The sequence below is a fragment of the Clytia hemisphaerica genome, unplaced genomic scaffold (genome assembly GCF_902728285.1).
Source record: "Clytia hemisphaerica strain Z4C2 unplaced genomic scaffold, Clytia hemisphaerica genome assembly, whole genome shotgun sequence".
In the NCBI taxonomy this organism is placed as follows: domain Eukaryota; kingdom Metazoa; phylum Cnidaria; class Hydrozoa; order Leptothecata; family Clytiidae; genus Clytia; species Clytia hemisphaerica.
In genome coordinates, this window is record NW_027103307.1 from 55,516 (window position 1) to 80,700 (window position 25,185).

At 33.8% G+C, this 25,185-nt stretch overlaps 2 protein-coding genes across 2 annotated transcripts; one reads left to right on the top strand and one right to left on the bottom strand.

Annotated features, from left to right (window-relative positions):
* LOC136812298 (isoamyl acetate-hydrolyzing esterase 1 homolog) lies at positions 1-18,751 on the bottom strand. The gene is made up of 5 exons (XM_067068797.1): positions 18,637-18,751; positions 14,661-14,713; positions 11,537-11,841; positions 10,744-10,871; positions 1-216 (listed from the first exon to the last, which is right to left on the bottom strand). Exons 1-5 carry the CDS (start codon positions 18,700-18,702, stop codon positions 49-51), a joined length of 720 nt encoding a protein of 239 aa, XP_066924898.1. The 5' UTR covers positions 18,703-18,751; the 3' UTR covers positions 1-48.
* A 92-nt stretch (positions 18,752-18,843) lies between these two features.
* On the top strand, positions 18,844-24,605 carry LOC136812288 (FAD synthase-like). The gene is given in 4 exon segments (XM_067068785.1): positions 18,844-19,368; positions 19,370-19,490; positions 19,493-19,928; positions 23,735-24,605. Coding segments are annotated over 4 exon segments (1,671 nt in total). The 5' UTR covers positions 18,844-18,943; the 3' UTR covers positions 24,424-24,605.
* Positions 24,606-25,185: the final 580 nt, after the last annotated feature.

The following is a 25,185-nucleotide window of genomic DNA, read 5'->3' on the forward strand; positions in this document are numbered from 1 at the left end:
TCAAGTTAAAAAATGTATTCTTACAGTAGAATAGCCACATAATCTTTATTATAGTAAACTTGCTTCTCGGTTGTTGAAATCGATATTTTTCCAGTCAGGATAAACCATTGGTAATCTTTCCATAATGGGGTCGATTTTTTCTTTGATTTTCTCGAATACAAATTGGTTCCCTGATTCGCTGAAGTGTAAGCCATCGTAAAAAAGATCTTTCCAATTCTAAACAAAAATTTAACAGGGTTTTGAGACTTCTGGTTACATACGCATGAATTTCCTATAAGCAGATTCATGTAAAAAAGTCACGGAAAAACGGTGAGTATAAAAATTGGCTGCAAATTGCATACGTAAACATATTTTATATGTCCAGAGTGTGAGGTAATCTTTGCATGTTTCAGCCAATCAGAGATTTACTCGACGTTTTTCGTACTTTTTTACATGAATCTGCTCTGATCTGCTAATAGGAAATTCGTATATTTGCGGAAAATATGGTTTGACGAGCATAAAACTTTCATGGATATTTTTGACCAAAATAGTCTAAATAATGCCAACAAGGTAGGCACAAATAAGGGACTGTTCTTTCGACAGGTAAAAATATTTTCAAAAATTTGTAAACGGGTAAACAGTAATAAGGTCCGGGGAATGGGTTGAAAAAAATCAAAAAATTAACGAGCGAGGGGGGGGGGCGTTTATTAGGCACCTAAGGGTAATCCATCATGGTCCCCCGTAGTAAGGCCCGTCTACGAAAAAACAATTTAAAACATCCTCATCGGGTCGGGTGAAAGAAACTGGGCTATTTAGCGTCTTAAATCGAATGAACTTTCATTAATAAACAATTACAAGATGCATTAAATAACCCTCCGGAAGTATCCATTGCTAAACTTTGACTGGGATTAGATCCCCCATAGAAGTCAGTCTTTCCCTCACTCGCCATCAGGACAACTTTAAAGGGGACCATGTGGTAAATTTTTCCTTTCAGAAAATTTTCTGAAAAAATGCAACATGTAATGGGAACGATATATGCGTAAATACTAATTTGACCTATGATGCCAGGTCAAGCGTTTAAATTTATTCACACTCAGGGTTTGTTTGAATATTATCCGGCAGAGAGCAAGCTATTGGCAAGTAGAATTGACATGTTAACTCGTCTTTTACGTCTATTTTTAACAATGATAAATATCGATTATATTCAAAATTTTCAAAATTGAAATATCTTTTTTTCATTAGCATGGTATGTTTTGTTTAGAATCTAAGATGAAAGCAATTTTCGAATACTTGGTATCTTTTTGAAATTGAAATTGAAAATTAAAACAATAGCGTAGTCTACAATATGCCTACAATTGGAAAAAGTAATAATAATTTTAGGCAAACAGATATCTTCAGAGCGAGGTAGATTTACCAGATGATCAGATGGAGTTTTTATAAGATACTTTAATAATTGGTCATTTGAAGTAATAAAAACGACGCGCTCTTTAGAAAAAGTAACAAAATTGTTTTTATTACTGGTTAACGACCAACCAAATCAAATAAAAGCTTGTAAAAACTCCATATCGTCCAAGATTTACAGAAGAAATTAAGAAGAAAACGTTTAAAAAGAGCAAACAAATAGGCGGTCGTACAATATATCTATTTGGTTTTCAAACACAATCGTTTCGCAGAACGTCAGATCGGAATCAGTTTGTGTTTTGCTTTTTTCCACCTATTGTAACTATTGGGGTACTCTTTGGTTCCAAATAAACGGCGGGGGGTTCGAATAAACGAGGGGCTAATTGCCGGGGGGGTTGGAAATTGCACTTCTGAAAACCCCAAAAATAAGGTAAATATATGCTAAAATCAGGCTATTTAGGGCAGCTGAAAATATTCTTGAAAATTAATGAACGGTCTGGGGGTTGGAAAATTTTTAAAAAATTAACAAGCGGGGGGCCGTTTATTTGGAGCTTAAGAGTTTGATGATTGTCTTCTGAGAAACATTTTACAATTTTAATGAGAATTTCTTACAATTTTATCTTTTAGCATGTTTGAAAAACATCTTTATGAACAAGATCAGGAATTAGTACTAGTAATCTCATGGTTATGAGGGAAATTCGGGATAAATTTCCCGAGGTCACTTTTGAAATTTTTGAAATTTCCCGAGTGAAACGAGGGGAATTTCAAAAATTTAAAAAGGTGACCAAGGGAAATTTATCCCAGAATTTCACGAAATCAAGCATGGGATTCCTGGTTAATCTCATATGGTTAAGATTGAAATAAGGCGACTCATCATGAAGCATTAAAAGATTTCAATTATACTGAATAACCCTTATACATAGCTCAAGAAGCACCAGGCATAAAACCTGCATAATATATTCTAATCAATCAAATTGAATCTTCCATCATCTGATTATGATTATGTTTCTTCTTTACTTACTGAGCTGAGAGTTTTTTTGTTTTGTTTTGTTTTGGTTTTGTTTCTCTATAGAACGCATTCGAAAATCGAACGTCAAAAAATTCGATTAAAAAACAGAGGGAAATTACAAAACAGCGGGAAATTACAAAACAGCGGGAAATTTCAAATTAACGTAAACAAAAACGTAAATCAAATTTCAATCAACCATGAGATTATAAAGATAAGGAGTATTTTGAAATTTTAGTTTTTTTGTTTTTGTTTAAAATTCTCTTTGATCATCAATCAATGAAGATTCGAGAAAGTCGAGAAAAACTTTACTTAGCTTGCTTTGATTGATTAACTGATTGATTGATTAAAGTACACGTTTTTCTTTTATAAGAACAAACTATATAAGAACATAAGGCTTCGAAACACGGCCTAAATGTTAAGAACAAGTTAAGAACATTTTAAGGCTTTATGGACTTAAAAATTGGTTAAAATAAGCTAAATAACATGTTAAGAGATTAAGAGCATCTTTAGGCTTGAAACCCCAAAAAGTTAAGAACTTGCAAAGTCTTCAAAAATTTTGGATGTTCTTACAAAAAAACGTGTACGACAGTGTCTTCTCTTAAATCAAATGTTTCAAAATTTAATTTCTTTCGTGAAAATCCGCCTTTTATCCAAGCAAATCGCTTAAGTTTTTAAGTTTAAAAGATGTGACATTTTCTGTTTGATTTTCACATCAACTTCAAATAGATTATTTTAAGTAAGCTGTCCAAACTTTATTCCGAAAAAGAATTAAGTTTTCTTTTTGAACTTATGTTTTCAATTATTAATTTTTAATGAAGAACTATTTACAAGCTTCAAAAAGTTCACTTTAATCAAATCAAATGGAAAATATCTGGGCGGAAGAACCATCAAAGTAATAAAGATATAGACGGAGAGAAAACGTTTCGATAATGACCAGTTGAAATCTAAGAAACGTAAAAATATTGAAACTTTTAAAGATTTAAAGACTTTTCATTACAGTTTTAACTCTCTCTAATTCAATCTTCCAGGGGCCAAATATTTTCTTCGAATTAGAGAAGGATTTGAATTACAGAGAATAATTTAAACCATAATATTTTAGTTTGAATTACAGAAAGAATCGAATAGTAGAGGTTCGAATTAGAGAGAGTTGATTGTACATATTTTCAAACTGAAAAAGCCTTGTACGCCCTGTACAGGAACGAGTTTTCAAACAATCTGTACATAAACACAGAACAGAAAATCTGATGCTGTCTCTAATACCATAGTAACAAGAATAATGAAAAGACTCCATTTTCTAAGTAACTTTCTTTTATTTGGTATTTTCTGGTAAAAAAGGACTTTCAAGACTTTCAAGGAGCTTTTCAAGATCGAAAATCAAACTCTATATATTGTAATCTACGCATTAGGGAAAAATTATAACATAACAGCAACAATCAAAATGGATGGATATTCGATAGCAACAGGTGGTGAATCAGCATTTGGCATTTCATTACCAGAAGATTACTACAATGACTACAATGATACAACCAGTGGATTGATGTCAGGAATTAACGAAACATTTATTCACATTCTTAACGACACTTATTTGAACTGTGCTACGGGAGGTTCTCAAGCAACCATCGAAATCATATTAGGTTCTTTCCTCGCCTTATTGGCAACCTTATCAACATTGTGCAACATTTTTATCTGTATAGCCATGTTAAAAACCGGAATTTATAAAACTAATCAAGACTTACTGATACTTCTCTTAGCCATATCTGATTTAACCGTATCCGTCATTTTGGTACCGTTTGACGCCTTTGATTTGATCGCTTGCAACAAACTGCAGTACGAAGTAGACGCTTGTTCGAACCAAGAGTTAATATTCACATTCAGGTATCTATGGAGGGCAATACTTCCTATCCCTAATTTGGTGTTAATGCTTATGAGCGTTGAGCGCTTTATCACCGTTCGATTCCCGTATAAAACGAACATGGTCAGAAAGAAAACAATCTTGCTTTGTTATGTGTTTATTTGGATGTACTCAACCGTAATATTCGGCAGTTATAAAGTTGTTTTCAAGGAAGAAATAGAAATGTGGTTCGACATATCTCGGCTTGTTGTAAGTGTGTTTTTACCATTAATTACAAATCTATCAGTGTATTTTTACATTCTAACACAAGTGTACTATCATCTGAGAACCATTAAAAAGCTAACAGTACGAAAAGTGAAAAGTGACGTCAGTTCGCATAGAGAGAAAAACCGTAACCACAAGCGAAACATTATCTTTTTATATGTCACGGCGACTTTCATATTACTCTGGACACCAGCTATTACCTACAGAATTATCTTTATGGCAAATCCCAATCTCACCAACAAATGCTGGCATGGCAATTTATGGTTTATTCTGTCCTCTTTTATTTATTTGAACAGTCTTGGAAATGTTTTTATCTATGGAGCATCCAGTCGCGTTTATAGACAATCGTATAGAAGTATTTTACCGTTGCTTCAAAAAAAGAAAGCACGCACGTTCGAGCTTTTGACCAAGAAGACTTCGTCGACTATTAGCAAATAAAAAATTTATAACATTCTTGAAAAAAATTTTCATATTAAAGAAACAATACACATTTTGAAAGCCTTTGACGCATTTTAAAGTTTTTGAAAACTTTGTATAAGAACTGTTTTGTATTATATAAGCTGTGTTGTGCTAACAGCAATGGACGTTAAAATGAATCTAAATGCTTCCCGTGCACGCGTGACAAGATGATGATAAGACTTGAATCATAAACCCTTTTTAAATGAACGAGTCCCAAAGCATTTTATAAAATGTGGGTGTAACGTACGTACCCATTGACCCTTTAAGTGCCCTAGAAATCTTCACCAATTCAAACAGTAAACTCTCATACCCAGCTGGCACACAACGTTGTTTTAACGTTCAAATAACGTTATTTGGACGTTATGAATGTCACATGGACGTTGTTATGACGTTGTGTGCCGTCTGGGTATGCATATCTAACTAGAAATTAGAAGGTCCATAACAACGATAGCTTAGAGTCTTCTCTTTTTTATAATAAGTGCCTTGTTGATGGAGGAATACAAGGAATGAAGGTTCAAATGAAATCGTTAGAGGGCTGAGGCTAGTAGAAGATATCCAAATTGGTAAAAGAGCAGACCAATTTTCAAATTCTTTTTTGTTGAGCCATGAAACACGTTCAGTATTTCTGGCTTATTTCAAAATTCATTGCCGAAGCGATAAACGTGAGATACACTCGGGTACAGAGTATGAAGCAAGAGACATTACTGTACATTTCAAACAAACAAGCTAGATGGACCTACCTGATGATGAAAATTAGATAGCAATAAGGAGAAAAATGAAAACAATCAGTCAGAAAGTATAGCGTTTAGCGATATTGCATAACTCATGAAATTTTATCATTGATTGTTGATTGGGGGAGAGGGAAGGGGAGTAGGGAAAAAATAGAAAGTTCCAATTGCAAAAATCAGTTCTATCGACAATTGAATCATGCTTGATGGTGGACATTATTATCAATAATGTTTTTGTGTGAAAAAAAAAACAAAGAAATATGAGGAAAAAGCCCTATGATAATCTGCAAAAACGATAATTTCCGGCATATTTCTGGCATTTTCGGCCGGAAAAAAAATTTGTTCAAAAATCAGAATAGGCCATGTTTTCGCAGCATTGCTAATAAGCATCTTGTGCAAAAAGTCAGAAAAAACTAATGATGAAATCTTGAGAAAATGCCAAAAAACCGGTTCTTCCGGTATATTTTCGGCATTTTCGGCCGGAAAATGTTTTTTTCGAAACTCGGGCTCCGTCACATTTTGGGTATTGCCATTTTGCATCATTGTGCCAAAAATCAGAAAAAACTTATGAGCTAATCCTGAGAAAAGCTGGTAACAAAAGCTGGTAACAGACGGACGAACGAACGAACGAACGGACGAAGGACGGACGGACATCGGTTAATTTATAGGACCTCCGAGGTAGGTCCAAAAAGAATGTCTTTAAGACGAAATTATGGTTGCAGAATGACTTCGCTTTCTTCAATTAACATCGATACTGGCACTAGTCTGAATCGCAGACCTCTACAAAACCCCAGGTAGTATAGGTCTGCTTAATGATCTACCAGACGCTTTCTTGTTCGGTTTTTTTTAATTCGATGTATTTTACAGAATTTTGGCGAGTTAATAATTTGATTGACATTGATGTGCGCGCAAAAACGATCGTTTCGAACGTTTTCAATAGAATGTTTACATTCGAAATTCGAATCCCAGACCAGAAAAACAAAACAGAAAGAAAGATAAAAAACAATCTGATGCACATATTTTCTACAGTCTGTATTTATTTTTGACTTCAAAAGAATTGAAGCTGAGTACAGTATATGGCCCCCAAAACGGAGACGGCCCCCAAAACGGAGGTTTTCATTAAAATGAAGATTCTGACTTGTAGATTTATCAGAATTAAACGATTTTTGTTTATTTTGAAAGAATGATGGTTATACTTAAAAGTGATCATGTTTTTGCTGGTTTGAGACAGATTCAAAATAACATATTTGAGTCTAAAGGAAATATTTTAACACCAAAATTAGATAAAAATTGCATATATCTCACTCTAGCTCCTTGGATATTGAAAATAAGTTATGAAAACGGGGTATAGGAAACTTTCTATACCTAATGCCGTTCAGAAAATGCAAATACATCTGTGACTTTAGAGGCTGGGTAAAAGATATAGCATCTTGAGGGTCAACCAGTATTTTGGAGCCCTAGAATCAGCATTGACAAAACCGAAAATTCTCAATATGAGAAAAAGCAAAAAATCTTGGAATTCTATTCCTATCACCTTGAGTTAATAGTTTATAACAAAAAATTAACATTATATATAAAATTTTTCGCTGAATCAGCAAAAACGGCAAATTCTTTCTTTTTTTTGCAAAATATAGGAGAAAAATATCTTTAAAGCTTAATATTTTCAGTTTCAGTTAAGCTTTTTTTCTAAAATTTTCACAGCTTATTCCATACATGAATGGAGAATACATGAAAAGAGATTTGTGTTCAAAAACTTGATTAAGACGTTGTTAAATCAAAATTGTCATTTTGAAAATTTCTAAATTTTCAGTTTGGACTTTGTAATATCGAAAATCTTGAAATAATTCATAAAAATCATAAATTTTACATCCATCGGCTCGTAAATTTAAGGGAAAACACAAATATGTTCAGAGTTTTTCCCCCTATTACCACTGGGCTTAATAATTTAATTTTAACTACACCTCCGTTTTGGGGGCCCCAAACCTGCATTTTGACAACCAGGGGTATACTGTAAAAATTTTATCAAATAAATCTATGCCCAAAACCCTCTAAATCATATTTCAAAACTATGGTCAAAATTTTGGATTCATATCTTAAAGATATCTCGAGAAATCACTAAAATTTCAAACCTCCGTTTTGGGGGCCATTAGAAAAAAGCTACCTATCTTTAAGCGATTGAAAAATATTGCTGAAATTGAAAATTTTGAAAAAGAACTTCCAGGAAATAAAGTAGAGATGTTAAAGGTTTTCATGCAGCAAAAATTTTTGTAAAATCTCTTTTCCTCTAGATTTGAGAGACATTTCAAATTTGATCGCCGTTTTGGGGGCCACATACTGTACATGAAAAAGATAAACACAAAGGCCACACAGTATCGAAGAGTGACGTGCCAAAGCTGAAGAAAAGATTTTTGTTTGTTTTAGCATTTAACAAGGGAATAACAACACTCCCTTTTGTAGAATCACAAAAAAGTAATGTCAGAAGTATTCAATATAGCCCCCAAAATGTACTGTATATACATAACTAAAATACCTTGAAATAATCTGCAACATATCTGTAGAACTGACAAAAACAATTATCTGGAGCCAAAGTGATCAACGAATACAGTGTGGTAAAAAATTATACACTCCTACAAGTCCAAATTCAAGCATCAAAATGTAGTTTTGAAGCAAAATTTTGTTGGTGCACACAGAAGATAAATCAGGGCACTTAAATTCGGTGCCTCACAGAAAATTTAAACATTACGTAATGTTATTTTTGTAGAAACTCGCCAGCTAAAAATGTCTTTAGCCGTATATCGGCTAAAGGCGGCAAATCTCTGGACAAAGGAAATATCGCTTATTAAGCATCCTCTATAAGTAGCACGAACCCGGGGGGCGGCTGGGCAAAAGGACCGACGGGTACCTTTTCCAATATGTTTGAAATGCACTGTAAGGGTCGGAAAAACTAGAGATGCACTGTAAGGGTAGAAATTTCAGAAAATTCTTGAAAAATCTAGATATTTTGACCAAAAATGCTAGAATTTTGACCATTTTTTGCACGAAAGGGATCGAAAATTTGGGGGAAAATGCACTCAAAGGGTATGATTTTCACTGATTTTTGCTGCACTGTAAGGGTGCAATTTTAAAAGCCAATTTTTGGCCCGCACATACCGTCAGTCCGCAAACCAAGTGCCCCCCCCCCCCGGAGCACGAATCCGTTAGTGGATGCCAGCAGCCTACACTGGCACAGAAAAGGCTAAGTAAGGCATCATTTCAAAGATCTCTAAACTGAAATAATCGGTTTGATAAGCGAGGAAAATGTTATTTGGTCTGAGATTTAAATCCATTTTTGACCCCTAAACTACAACCAAGGATTTATTATACACTGGATATACAAGTAACAGATTTTTACTGATTTCTCGTGTACTAGCTATGTCCGCAGTAATGATAGTATTGTTCACTCTCCTTCCCTCATTAAATGATTTTTCGAAGCATTTTTATTGCATTTCTTATCGAAAATCACTCATCCAATTCCCAAAAGAGACTTAAAACTTTACTGTGAGAGTCGGATTCTTCCTCTTAATTGATAATTATAAGTCGTTATGACGTTTCAAGCTGTGAGAAAGATTCAAAAGACGTGTTGTGTATAAGAAATTTAATGTTGACACCGGAAATTTTCAAACTTCAACCTCAAAAAAACCACCTTGCCACCACGTGCCTCCAAAGGATTTTCATACCACAGTGGAGCCAAGACACTCAAGTCTTATGTATGTTAATTTCAGCTCTTCTGGGAACAGTCTTGGAAAGATATTTCCAATTGAAAATTTTGTGTCACTATAAGCATTTTGGCTGGATTTCTTGTCTAATGATGTTTTTCTCACATTAGATTTCACAAATGTATCTGGCTTGGAATACTAGCCTTACTTTCAAACTTTTTTTTCTGCAAATGTACAAAAAGAAAGAGCTAGAGAACTTTTTAAAAATAAAACTGATGAACATTTTAAAAAATCAGACATCTTCGAGCCGCCATGACAGTTGTCCTTTGCGGACAAAGCTAGAACATCAATTGTTTTCTGAAACAAAGGAAATACAATGATCGCTCTCCATCGTTTTATGAGTCGTTTATCCAGTGTATAATAAATCTTTGCTACAACTGTTCAAAGTCTCATGCTTGTACGCCTTTGTGCACAATGTTAATGACTTTTGGCACATTTAGACTGCACTAAAAGTAAAAAGTATTCAAAAGAAAAGAAATCATTTTAGGATTGTAAGCATTGTGTTTATTGAAAGATAAGCCAAGAAAATAAGTAAATATATTGAATCACAGACAACGTTACAAGACCAAAACCAGCTACTCTCTCACTTTAGAACATACCAAACGCACTGGCCTAGCTTCCAATTTCAGAATCTATAAGTAAGCTTAGATTTTAGCCTTTCTTTGTTTTGACAATAAAAATCGTCCCAGGACATAAAAATGAAGCTTTAAAAATAAACAAAACGCATTGTCATGATCAAAAGTACAAACTATCAACAAAATCAGACCATACTTTAAGTCTTCAGGACACCCCCAAAGTTTGGGTCAAGCTGGAGTTTTTACAAGCTCTTATTTGATTTGGTTGGTCGTTAAGATGTAATAAAAGAATCTTATTACTTTTTCTAAAATACGCGTCATCTCTATCACTTCAAATGACCAATTAGTGAAGTATCTTGTAAAAACTCCAGCTCATCCCCAAAGTTTTGGCCTCGTTTTGGCGAAAAACATGTCACATGGCGCCAAAAATCAACACTTTCAAAACTGAAAAAACTTTTAATTGTTCACAGGCTGCAAAATTAAAGTTTGAAGACAAATCACGCTTTTACTCGATATTTTTATGTGCATGTTACATGATATTTATTTCTTTTCATTTAATTCATTGACACTAATAAAGTTATCAGCTGTAAATTGTAAAGCAAGTAAAATGGGAATAAAATCATGTGAACTTTTTCGAGAAATCACATGTTTTGCCTGTACTGATATAATTTTGCAACCCGTGTATTGTAAGATCTTAGAATAATCAAAAGATAGAACTTACCTCATTCAACAAAGTTTCCTTGTACAAATCAATGAATAGGACGTCTGGAAACTTTTCAGCAATTTCATTACAAGCTTTGGCATAATCTTTGCTGTTTGTGCTATCTGCTTCAAAACCACCAGAAACTCCTGAAAAAGCAGGAAAAAGTAAAAGTCAGGAGAACTAAAAAAGGTATTATGATCGACAGGCTAGTTTTACTCTACTGATGAGTACTGATACACTCTTTTTCTTTTATAAGCATACGGGAAAATCGGGTCGTGGCTCAATATGCTTCGGAGAATCTCATTTTAAGCCTTAATTTATGCTTACTTATATGCTTGATTTGTTGACTTTCTTTAGGTTCGTGAAAATTTCGAATTTTTAAGTCGGAACATTGATCCTGCTCAAAGGGTTCTTTGTAATTTGGCGTCACGTGCGAAAATCTTCTAAGAAAGCTCAAGAAACAGCTTTAAAAGTAACCCTAAAAAGATCAGAGCTTTAGAAAAGTTAAACGATTTTTTTTTGTATTTCAGCTTGAATGTATGCTTATCATTATACTTATTCTTTACCGATTATGAGCCTAAAGTATACTTCTAAACGTTATGCTTATAAAAAATGTGTATTTCATTCATATGTAACTTCAGCGACACAAGCCTTGCATATTTAATTCTGTTTGATTTTCAGAAATTTTTATTTTTAGAACAATTTTCAATTGATTTCAGTGTTGTGAAAATGCTGATTTAAAACATTTTAAAAAGTGAAAATGAAATGGAAAGCCAGTATCAAACATTTAACTCATGAGAACAGTAGTTACCTATAGTTTCAAGCATATGTTTGGTCCAATGTTGAACATCCACAGGTGGTGGTGCAATGAGAACGATATTATGGATACCATTTCTGCGCAGAATTCCAATCATCTTTTCCATATTGTCTTTATAAAGTGGAATAGAAGTATGCCTTACATCAAGAGATTTAGATACACAATCGTTTGAACCCAAAAGGAGAGTTGCAATTTTAATTGAACCATTTGCCTTATCATTTTTCAGTAGGTCTGGCAGCATAATCAATAACTCTTGAGATGTATAACCACTAAATCCTCTGTTCAAAACATCACATTTCCTGGAAAAAGAAGTGTACTATTTTCTATATGTAAGATGATGGTTTGCAGTACTGCTGTCCAGCGTTAGAAATTTGAGCAAAAGACTAATTCTATAAAAGACTTCAAGTCTTTGTGAAAAAAGAAATATGCACCTAGCCAGGAGGCAGTATGCAGTATACTGATGAGGCACAATAGCAATAAGGACGAAATGCATACTCCTGCTCTGCCACACAAGAGTTGGACAGATATTCTATAAGCTTTTTCAAATATATACAATCAATATAAATTTGTAATTTTAATTCTATCATGGCTCATTTAAAATAAAGCAAATATAAAGACGACAAAACAAATTATTTAATTTTCTATTAAAAGTCTACTTTACTACCTAAAGCAAAATTTGTTGAAAGGCTTTTCATTGGTAAAAAAGGGGTTTTTTCTTGTCAATAAATTTAAAAAAAATTTGAAGTTATTTCTCTCGAAAATTAAAGTGCTCTTAACTTAATCACCTTTTCAATGGCACATGTAATGTGTTAGAATTAAAAATTTCTTTTCAACACAGGTAAACAAACAAGAATAAGTTCACACTTTTAAAGCAAATGGATCAGTACAGAATAAGAATATTACTTCAGTTAGTCATTTTGAGTAATAAGTGCATTGGTGGTAGTGCTCTAAGAAATGGATCAAAATTTATAGGTACACATAGAATACACCCTCCTCAAGAAAACTAGGGAAGAGTTTACTGGAGTAGGGTCCTATGTTAGGATACAAAGTATGCTGGCAACCCTCTCAAAAGTATGTAGTAGAGTATAATATTACAAGAAACACCCTTTTTTAGGGGTAGGTGAAAAACTTCAGGTGCCTACCCCCCCCCCCCCCCGATTCTAGACACGTCACTTTTCAGCCCTTTGTCCGTAAATCGAAAATTTCAGATTTCTTCCAAATATAGTCAAGTGACCCCTCATTTTAAAGCTTATGAAGTAGTGAAACAGAATATATAAGAATTTCTGAAATATTCTTGATGGTACATGAAAAAATGAATAATTAAGATATTAAAAATGCCATATTTTTCAAAAAATAGAACTATGAGAGCTAAACAAGTAATCTAAAAATTGTAAAACATTGAATCTCAACCAATGCCACTGGGTTATAGAATAACTTCAATCAAATCAATTAACAAAGGGCTTCCTTAAAGGTAGCACTGTAGTAAAAAGTCAAGCAGCAATTTAGTAATTCTTTTATTACCACATTGTGTGGGGAAAAGTTTATTAAATTCCTATAAAAACTACTTAATCATTGGAGTAACTGCCTTACCAAGTTGCATTATATCTTCAGATATACTTGCCAATATTAATTCTTCTGGATGCTTCAGTTCAGTTTGTTTGAGGCAGGCAACGTATTGTAGTTATCTAAAGGCTCATCGTGCTCATAAACCATACACTTTCCAAAACACCCTTTCTGAAAAATAGTATGCAATTTTCCCAACTGAAGTTTCAGTCTGATATTTTACCCCCACTGAAAAAATCCTACCAGGTCTGTGAGAAGGGGTGTTCCAAACTTTGAACAATCAAACAGATCTTTGCGCACAAACATATTGCACCTTCTGCTTGGTTGATATTCATCACAAACTGACCGAGAACCATGTCTCGCAATATCGATAATTAAATGGTAACTCATGTGGTCATTAACTACTTGTTCATACTTATAATTTACTGTAGGTTTCAGTTTCATGTAAGTAATCAATATCACTATCAATGCTAACCCCAAGCTCAAATGCATTCATTCATGGTTTTGATTTTAATTCATATTTATTTGCCTAAGCTTTCCTTTTTTGTTCATTTTGTTTTTCATTTTCTTTTCCTGTTTTCATCCATTTTGGAGTCTGTTTTGCTGCAATAGTCTGGGGTTTAATCTTTACCATTGCCTGCCAGGATATAAAATAGACAGTTATATTCATCATGATTATCTTGTGTCCAAATTTTTTGTCATGATGTTTTTCAAACTTTATTATTTACTTTATTTACGAGCTTCTTTTGAGTGTCTTTCTTAGAAGAAGAAGGGATTTTTGGTTATGGGCTTCATTTTTGATAAGCTTTTCATAAACATTAGCTCTGTCTTATTTAGTTCCTCAATATCTTCATCTTCTGTTTCTAGATTGCTATTTTTCTGACAACATTATGATAAAATGATATTTTTACTGTTCTCACACCAAAGCTCATTTCAAACTTCAGGAGCTAAAATGAGTTCATTAGTACTTATCATGCTGCAAGTGTACTTCAAGTTTCTAAATAATGTCCTCTTAAAAAACATATACCTTAAAAGAATTTTGAAATTTCATGACTTCACTGTAATGTACACGAAAAGGAATTTCATACTGAAATGTCCAAAAAAGACAAAGTTTGAAACGGCCATCATTTTTATTGGTAAAAAAAAACTACTTTAGATATATTCTTGATCTGTGAACTATTAGCTTTAAAATGAGGGGTCGCTTTGCTATGTTTCAATATATTTTTTAATTTGCAAATTTTCTTTCCTAGCCCGATTTGGGTTAGGCCTAAATCTTAGGGTAGGGACCTGAAAAATAATCCCTACCTCACTTTTCAGTTATATTTACTTTTCTAGACCCCCACTACATATTTTAAAAGTGTTGCCAGACTTTAAAAGGCAAAATCAATTTTAACATAGGACCTTATGGAAAGGAGTGATGTCAAAACATCAGCTCTCTTGGCCTATTAAAAAATAATTCAACAAAACTTTTAAACCCAGTCTCGTTGTGCTATAGGGGTTGATAGGTGTATAATCAGGTATAATAACTGCTTGAGTCTAAAATGTACAAACAAACCTAACATAACATTCTTGAAGCTTTGCAGCAAATCCTTTTGGGCTGAAGGCTAACTGAAAAATAAAAAAACATTACATTAGAAGAAAAACTGAAGCTATATAAAAAAGAATACTTAACAATCACTGAATACTCAGGTCCAGAGTTGTAGGGGGTCCCAATAAAAGAGGGGCTGTCCGAAATCCTACCTCCGAAAATCCAAAAGTTAATTATTATATATTTATCAAATTATATTAGTGATCATAATAGGTAAAACCAGGCTTTTTAGAGAATTGACCTTGATGGGGGGGGGGGTCAGAAACTTTTTTTTTTAATTAGTAAGCGAGGGAGACGTTTATAGCTTAGAGTACTTTTATAAAATTTAATAAAGATCACTCACTAAACAAAAAACTCAAATTTATAACAACATCAAACCCATTTCGCAAAGCACTCTGGGAATGAACTTTTAATTCCTTTCTATAAAAACAATCACGAGTGCGATTGGCTTTCAGCGCAAAACACATTGTGATATTTTAAGGATCTTTTTCCCCACTGATCTTCATCTGACTCACTGGATGGATAAAAAACGATTTTAATGAGCAGAGGTATATATAATATATGGTTCAAACTGGGAGAAATAGTGGACAGAAGGGAAATTCTTACAGAATTCTTTATATCTAGGGATGTCCTTGAATATAGGGTATCGTGCCCCACTCATAGCTGTCAACTTCACCTCACCGAAATGTAGATCTCAAAGTTGGAAAATTTTCCCTGATAATCAAATTTTTCAAAATCAAAATAAACAACAGGAAATGCAGGGGGTCCAGTACACTAACTGTGTACCTCCCCCTGGAAAATCATGGAAATTTTTCCGCAAAATCTTTTTGACGGAATTTTTTTCGGTAAATCAAGGAAATCAGGGAATTTTTTGCCCTAATATTCCAAAATCAGGAAATTTTGCCTTTCCATTTTTCAAAAACTTTTTGGAAATACAGGAGATCCAGGAGAAAATTCTGAAAATGCGAGAGATTCGGCTGAATTTATTTAATGCATGAGAAATCTTTGACATGCCAGAGTCTCCCTCTCAATGCAGGAGAGTTGACAGCTATGCTGCATATACTGTTAATTTTTAAATCGAGTGCACACCCCACCCTTGGAAGGTGAAGGCTTCTTCATAAAAGCGAAAGACATATATCTATTTTTCGGATCCGGCATGCGGGAATAGCAGGCGATCTGGGTAAGGTTGGGTATGGGTGTGGTTACGTATATCAGATTGGCTAGGAATTGGGTTATTATCAGTTAGGGTTAGGGTTTGGAGCTCGAAAAGAGCACTCTTTTGTGATTTTCTCTTAATATAGTCTGGTCTGTAGTTTGTATATATATACAATATAAATATCCGTCAGAAACACTTTCCTGGCATGAATCCGTGGCACAATGGATAAGGCGTTAGGTTTCTAAGCGATGGAACTTTGCATTTGGTGGGTTCAAATCCCACCGGTGGCAATCTTTTCGGTAATTCATTCAGTCGGTTAGAAAACATAGAAAATAACTCACATAGAACTGGGAAGTCAGAAAAACAAGGAACTATAGACTGGAAAGTACGAAATAAGTCCAGACATGTTTTTTGTCTTTATGAAGAAGCCACAACCCCCCTTGGAACCAAAATGACTTAAATGAGCTTTGATCGAAACTCAAGCAAATGACCATCTAACAACAGGTGCATGTCACTTTGTATGACACTTTCTAGTTCAACAGTAAAATAGTCCAAATCGATAAAATAAATTTACAATTTAGAAGTCTTTTTTTCTGACGTCACTTTTGTTTGAAAACGAAAGATTTTAGAGTGACGAATGTTGAATAAGTGTTTTTCAATAAGATAATATGAATAAAAGTTCATTTTAGCGGCATTTTGACATCATTAGAAATAAAGGACGCAATCAAATTTGCATAAAGATAATTTATAACAGAAAGAATCCACTGCCTTTAAGGGTCCACTCTCTTTTTGCATGTTCAGAATTATGCTAGTATACAAATCGCAAACTTTAATTCTTTAATTCCTCGCCTACCAAAAAAAGAAAGGTCGTAAAAACAGCTAAATGCAATTTCTTGACTCTTGATAAAGCGTAATCCTAATAAGCTTCCAAAAATTTAAGAAAAGTTGGGTTTAGGGGCCCAACATCAAAGTCGGAACTTTGGATTTTTATAAGCACGTGGTTGTTTATCAAAGATTTTATATTTTCTAAAACTCTCCTAAGTAGAGGCTAAAACTGCGAAAACCTCTTTAGAAGACTTTCTTAAGTAAACATTCCAATCAGAGGGATTTCCCCAGAGATGATGTTTACTTTTCGAATCAGAACGAAAGACAAAACATTCGAATCATAACAACAAAGAGTTTTCCGTCAGCATAAATAATAACAGATCAGTAAAAGATTTCCCCCTTCTTCTTTCTCAAAAAAAGTAAACACATAAACCTTCAAATGTAAAAAGATTCGAAGTCTATTTTCTTTTCTTTGGTGTTTCTTTGAAAAAGCATCCACATTGCTCAGTGATTTGTAAGAGGGAAAACCCGTTGAACTTTATTAGCAATCGTTCGAAAATATCTCTGAGAAAAAACCTAGAATAAAGATCTTGCTATAAAATTTACGTTTCTGAGTAAGAAAAGCATTATACGGAGGAGAAATTTTTGTGTTCAGTGGATCATGGATTTTCTTTACGGCAGGTACAAAATGCATAAAACATAATGCATATTGCATAATGCATAATAGTATTGTGTAACTTACAGAACGATTTTATATTTTCTAAAACTCTCCTTTGCAGAGGCTTAAACCGAGAAAACCTCTTTACAATAGAGTTTCTTGTAAACATTCCAATCAGAGGGATTTCCCCAGACATAATATTTACTTTTCGAATCCGAATGAAAGAGAAAATATTCGAATCATAACAACATAGGGTTTTCCATCAATATAAATGATAAGAAGATGCAACAGATCAGATAAAAAAAAACACATAAAGCATTCGAATGTGAAAGATTCGAAGTCTATTTTCTTTGATCTAGCTTCCGGATGAAGCTCTTTGATTTATATTGGCTGGATACTGGCTTATCTAACAAAAAGCATCACATGGTTAATGCTTTGTAAGAGGGAAAATCCGTTGAAATTTATTAGCAATTGTTCGAAAAAATCTCTGAGAAAACCCAGAAAGATCTTGCTTTAAATTTACGTTTTTGAGTTAGAAAATTAATATACGGAGGAGATATTTTCGTGTTTTTTCTACACTATACTACGTTCTGTAAAATACAACTATGAAAATCAAAATGGCGACAAGCATTTTCAGAGGATCATAGATTTTCTTCATCATCCAAAATTCAATTTTACAGCTTTCTACCCTTTATTTTCTGGTAGAAAATGGTATATTTGTTTTGTTGAAAGTATTATCTTTCAAATTCTCCTTATTATAGCCTCTAAAATTGATATTTTTCAAATATTATGCATTATGCATTATGCAATATGCATTATGTTTTATGCATTTTGTACCTGCCGATTTTCTTTATCATCCAAAATTGAAATTTACAGCTTTCTACCCTTTATTTTCTGGTAGAAAATGGTATATTTGTTTTGTTGAAAGTATTATCTTTCAAATTCTCCTTATCATAGCCGTCAAAATTGACATTTTCAAATATTATGCATTATGCATTATGCAATATGCATTATGTTTTATGCATTGTGTACCCGTCGAAAATAAAAACCAAATTTCGGAACTTGCGCTTTCAAACTCTCAGCCCATACCATGCTTTATATTTCGCCATAAGTATATAGAATAAGAAATCATAGCATGTATCTCCAGGCTATGTCGGACTACAGAAAGTGTCGGACTACTTGACGACCTCCCCTAACAACAGACACACTAGAAATTAAAACCTCCAAATTTTTGTTCTTACAATGTTTGCAATATTGAAAACTTTTTTGTTAACACAATGCAAGGGTAAAAAGCTTTTATATACCTGTGTATTTGAGTCGCCGATGAGGTAAAGCTTTGGAAAATCTTTCACTCCACCACAACCAGCCATTTTGAAAATAAATTTTTGATTTTTTTCATCAGCGCGCGCTTTATCACGTGGGGAGAAAACGATTGTGCATAGGAAACCCCATTGGACTTCGAACTAAAAGGAAGTCCCATTATCAGCGTCAAAACACAATCCAAGATGGTCGATTTTTTCTGTCCGCAAAACTTGCACAATTTTTGAAGGATTTAGAGAAGGTTCCTTGTTGTATTTTCAAATAATCTAACAATGGAATTGATGTTTTGAAATGTTCAGGTTCGCTAATCTGTTTAAATGTAAGTGTAATCATAAATCAATAAGATTATATCGGCGAACTGTGTTCTTTGGCGTTAAAGACGATAAACTTGTCATGGCTTCATCATCCAAAAAAGATTCTGCTGAAGATGCTGCTGCCAGAAAAAAAAATGCTGGAATTATAATCATTGGAGATGAGATACTGAAAGGACATACCAAAGACTTAAATGCATCCTTTCTTTTGTCAAAATTGTGGACAAATGGGGTCAATGTCAAGAAAGTCTCCTTTGTTGCTGATGATGTTCAAGAGATCGCCAGTGAAGTGAAAATATTTTCAGACAATTATTCCTTTGTAATTACATGTGGCGGGATAGGACCCACACATGATGATACAACATTTGAGGCAGTCTCAAAAGCTTTCAATGAGCCACTTGTTGTAATATGATCTTGTTACAAAAATTAAGCTTCTGACATCGAAGGAAGATCTTTCCCCTGGGCTTTTGAAAATGGCAACACTTCCTGAATCTACCAAACTTATAACAGGACAAGATCCAATAACTGGGACATCAGTAAATATCCTTTGATGAATGTACATAATGTATTCATTTTTCCTGGAGTTCCTGAATTCATGCAAAAATCTTTTACAGTGAACCAGTATCTCTTTTCGGCAGAAAACAAATTCTATCTAATGAAAATCTACATCTCTGTAAATGAAGACGAAATATCAGCTAAAATAAAAAAGGTTGATGATGCATTCCCTGATGTTAGTATTGGGTCTTATCCGATGTTGAATGATATTTACAAAGTAAAGCTGACATTAGAATCTGAAAATCAAGAAAGTTTGAACAGTGCATTTGATTTGCTCATGAAAGAACTACCCTCTCAAATCATTGTGTCAGTCAAGAAGTGTGAACCAAATTCACGAGAAGACCACCATGAGTTGATCAATACAAGCAAAGAATGTCAACAAAGATCAAGACTGTATTCATCAACACAGTGTAAGTGTTTATTTTATAAATCAGAAATTGCACCATCTTTGATCTTGGTTCTTTGACCACAGTTGAGACAAAAATTATTTGGACAAAGATCCTTACAAGACTTTACTTGAAAGTGAGTAACTCACTTTTGATTCCTTTTGATTCAAGACCTATAGTCCATAGACTCCTTTTGGGTAGGTATGACTAATTCAAAAATTTCATTTTTCATCTGTTAGGGTAAATTTTGTCCTACTGTAATAAGTATTTTTCCTCAAGTAGAAAATAATGGTTCTCTTTTTGGTGACTTTCCTAAATCAATCAAACTTTTAATAAACATCTGGTACATAATGGATGTACAGTTATGGGAAAGTGTTAAAAGTTTAGTCTCCGCTACCAAGGTTTCAAAAGATGGCTTAGGAATCCTGCAATATTCTTAATTATTCTTCTAATCCTTAAATTCTAGGTTGATTTGATTAGCTAATTTCGATTCGGAGAAAACTCTTGGTTCTAGAATGAAAGTAAAATGAGAAATTACAGTAGTCCACTTTTAAAAACAATGTAACTTTCTCAATAATAGTTTCTTTACAGGTATATAATGTTTGCATAATGATATTATTTCAGACAATATTTCTAGATGCTTTCATCCCCTTTTTAATGTTGTTCAAGGAAGTTTAGATTTTTTTTATTGGAATGTCTTATCCGATTGTTTCGCTTTTATAATTCATCTTTGGAAGTTCAAAGTACATAAATTATTTCAATAGTATGCAGTATTGTATTATAACTTATTACTACTAGTTATTGGCTTGTCAGAAAATGCCCACTAGTCTTTTATTGTGACTTTTGACAGCGTCAAAAACTAATTTAATTAGTACAACACAAAGAATGCATATTTATATAACTTATGCAACCTAAGCAAGCAAATCTCCTTTTGATAAAAAGTCCAAAGTTTGAATTTTCTCTCATAAAGCAATTCTCACACTGTTCCACATCAGAAGCCTCTCGTGTTTTAGTATATTTTGCAAAGTCTAAACATGAAAGAAAAACTTTTGAATCATTATAAAGGTATGACTTTTGTTTATATTTAATACTTTTGGATACATTACATGTTTATGTTTTGTTTGTGTATGAGTTAAAGATCTTGAGAGATCCTCTTTATTTCTCAATGTTCCCTTCTCTATGACGATTGCTTAAATAGTTGTAGGAGAACTTGAGATCATATCATGGCATTTTTGAAGAAACGGGGCTTCATGGATCATATAATAACAATAACGGTAGGGCAAGATAGACACAGAGAAAGCAATGCGATCACTTTGTGATTTTTGATAATCGATAGCTGAAGGTAATCAGCAAGACACCCCTGTCTTAAAGTCCCACTGGAACTTTTTTCTTCAGTGGGGATAAACATTCCTATTGAATTCCCAATGGGGATAGAAATTCTATTGTTCCTAGGTAAAAAATTCAGTGGGGATGATTTTGGAGTACAATTTTTAAACATAGAATTTCGAGTGGGGATGAAATCAAAGTCATTTTCCCAGTGGGGCTGAAATTCCAGGGTATTTTCCCACCGGGGATGAAATTATTGCCAAATTGTATATTAAGTTAGTAAGACTAGTCAAAAGCTAAGAGATTTCTAGTTTTTCTAGCCAAAACCTAAGACATTTAAGTAAACTAAATTTTTCAGTCAGGTATTTATACTCGATTAATACAAACTTGAGAAAAGTCGTTGAGTAATATATATTGGAGGTTTCAATTTTGTGTCATGTAAGGATGAAATTGCGTTGATTTTTAACATTAATGCTCCAAAACGATTAAGGTATCATTAAAGGTTGCATCAATTATGCTATTTAAGTCTGCTATTTATCTTTTTTTCGATTGATAATTAAAATGATCGACTCATTAGACTTCCTCTTACATAATAAGTAAAGCTGACTTTTTTGTTCCTTTTGGATTTACAGCCCTTTACATTTTACCGTAAGAAACCATCTTGCCTCAAGGCAATTTTTGCTTACTTTGGATGATTGTTTATTTGGAAATAGTATTTTTGAAGTCTGTTTGAAACTTCCAGCTTAACGACGTATGCATCTTAGCTTTTAATGAGCAGACTGTCACGACAGTTTACGGAAATTTTCGATAATACTACAACGACTTCTTCTAATACAGGTTTAACGAGGTCTTTCAATTCAAGTTAATTATATCTCGACTTCTTTTCTGTCTGTCTGTTTATCACCGTTGTTTGGCTTATTATAATGTTTACTATACATCTGAATCCATATGTTGGTGTTATTTTAGAACGTACTAAATTGTTTTTTGGGTATCTCCTGTTTAAGACAACTTTTCTTAATGAAAACTTTTACATGAGTATTTCAATTTATTTTGAGTAGAAAAGATGAGATATTCCAAAAATATTGATAAAAAACGCGCTGTCCAAAAGAATGTTTTAAAAACTAATGGATATTATTTTGAGGATGAAAATTATATAGCCTACAATATAGTCCTATATAAGTTCTCAACTTCAGTTGAGCTAGAATCTGAGAATGTCTGTCTGTGTGTGTCCGTCACAAAAACTTTGGGGCAGGCTGGAGACTTCAAAAATGGTCGGATTTGGCTGAAATTTTGCACACTTGTTCCTTGAGTGAATACCCGATGGGGTGTTTTTTTCATTTTTTGAAAATTTTCATTTTTAAGGGCGTGGTCACGATTTTTCGCCAAGACGGGGCTAAAACTTTGGGGCAGCCTTGAGACGTCAAAAATGGTCGGATTTGGCTGAAATTTGGCACACTTGTTCCTTGGGTGAATATCTGGGGGTGTTTTTTCATGTTTTCAAAATTTTGATTTTTAGGGGCGTGGTTTCAAGTTTTAGCCTCAAAACGAGGCTAAAAACTTTTGGGCAGCCTGGAGGCTTCAAAAATGATCGGATTTGGTTGAAATTTTACATACTTGTTCCTTGGGTGAATATCTCGGGGTACATGTTTCATTTTAAAAACATTTTTCTTGTTGGGGCCTGGAGACTAGTTTTGAATGCTAAAATTTCCCTTAAGCCATTAAGTTTACAATAGGGCCTACTAATGATTTCAAACATACTGAAGTTGAGCCAGTGCGGTTAGCACGTTCGACAGTGTAATAGTAAAGAGTGTATCTTTCAGAAAATAGCAATATAAAGCAAGGTAAATCCTTTGTGAGTAATCTTGTCTATTTACTTGAGAAATGGTTTGTTTTAGACTCAGCAAACCTTAAGATGTTCTTAAGTTGTTCTTAAGTTGTTCTTAATATTTTGGCCATCGAAGCCTTATGTTCTTATATACTTTGTTCTTATAAAAGAACGTCTACCTTAAGGGAAGAAATTTTTTCCGCTAAATGAATAAAAACCACCTTGGACGATATTCACTTAAATTTTTATCCCTAAAAAATTCAAGAAAATCCTTCACGCAATTTTCGAGACCTTAATTCGCGAAAACATCTTCCGTGAAAATTTCTTCCTTTAAGGTATCATTGTTAAGGCTTTGGATGAACTTTGAAGCTATGCGTTTTCCGGGTAAGAACACACATTTGCACATGCATAATTAAAAAGGTTTATTTTTACATAAGTGATCCCGTTTCATATTAGACACGTGATTCATATCAGGACAGTGTATGTCTATTGTTATATTATGCTGATATAAGCAAAAAATGTTTTTCTTTTCCTCTTTCTGACCAATCTTGCTCCACATCCTTATTAATCCAATGTGAAAAAGTTTGAAACCCTTAAAATTGATGAGTAAGCAAACAATATCGCCCTTATGTAAAAACAAAACCTTTAATCTACTCCATTCTTTCTCTTTTCTTTACAGTAAATTCCCTATCAGTGGTCGATATGGAGCATTATCTCGATACAAGCAATACAACATCACTTGCATCTGCTTTGAAGTCTGCATATGCTGTTTTCAATCAAACCATTCAAATGTACTCCTTAGATGAAATATGTATTGGATTCAATGGTGGTAAGGACTGCACTGCCGTTCTGCATTTATACGTTGCATTTATCAAGAAATTCTACCCCGATAATACTAAAAGGATCACAGGGCTGTATTTAAAGAATGCTAACCCGTTTAAAGAAGCTCAAGATTTTATTAAAAACTGTGAAGCGAATTATAATATTGATATGATTGTTATTCCGGCTAGTATTAAAGAAGGCTTGGAAAATCTGAAAGAATCGCACCCGAAGATTAAAGCTGTGATCATGGGAACACGACGTCACGATCCTTACTCATCGCAACTGAAATCATTTACGATGACCGATGTTAGCTGGCCTAGTTACATGCGAGTCTTCCCAATCCTAGATTGGTCGTATGCCGAAGTATGGGATTTTTTGAGAACTTTTGATTTGCCTTATTGTCGTTTGTATGATGAAGGATATACTTCTTTGGGTGACCCTAAGAATACACTTAAGAACCAAAGTTTATTATTGAAAGATGGTAGATACTCACCTGCGTACATGTTGCAAGAAGAAAGCTTGGAACGCGAAGGACGAAATAAATGATTGGGATATCTTCAAAGAAACATTTTATTAAACACCTTATACCTTATCCTTATCAAACACCAAACATCACAAGGGGATTGGGTTCAAGTTAACAAGGGTTGATTGACGTTATGTATCATATGTTAGAGATGTTAATGTAATGAATTCAGACACTTGACGTCTGTTAACTCTGGTGAACTTGAAACTTTAAGGGGCAAGAGTTGATAGATGTAAACAATGTCTATTCGACGTCCGAATAATAAATAACCCTTTCAGTCCTAGAGACCCACAGAGCGGGTTCCTTCGCGACCAAACTTAACCAGGCTATATCTCCAGAGCTAAAAGATTCCCGGAACTTTCGTAGCTACCATCGGAAAGAGTATTAAATTCTGTAGACAGCAGGTTGGTTTTGAGGCGCCCTTACCTCTTAACGGACGCAAGACGCCGGTGCAAAACTTTTGAATTCTATTCAAAAAGTGCAAAGATCTGAAAGACTGAAAGGGTTACGACGTGTGTTTGAGCTGGACTGATAAATGTTAAAAAATTCATATCACCACAATCGATAATGACTCTCTTTGAAAAATAATCTCTCTATTTCGATAGCTAGAGTTAGTTAGATCTGCTCGATTTCAACGAAGAAGCCACTGTATTTACAATGACCACCACCTGCCTCGCGCTTTTGTTTATGATGCGTTCTCTACCTTCTACTAAACGACCCGGGGGGGGGGCACTCAAGGTTAATGAGGTGCGGTCCTTAATGGTATATTTTCCTTCCCAAAGTGC

Excerpts from the sequence above, each read along its gene's own strand:
- LOC136812298 (XM_067068797.1), bottom strand. The coding sequence starts at position 18,702 with ATGGCTGGTTGTGGTGGAGTGAAAGATTTTCCAAAGCTTTACCTCATC. Across the intron at positions 14,714-18,636 it reads TCGGCGACTCAAATACACAG|TTAGCCTTCAGCCCAAAAGG; the intron begins GTATATAAAAGC and ends TTTATTTTTCAG. Across the intron at positions 11,842-14,660 it reads CTTCAAGAATGTTATGTTAG|GAAATGTGATGTTTTGAACA; the intron begins GTTTGTTTGTAC and ends TTCTTTTTCCAG.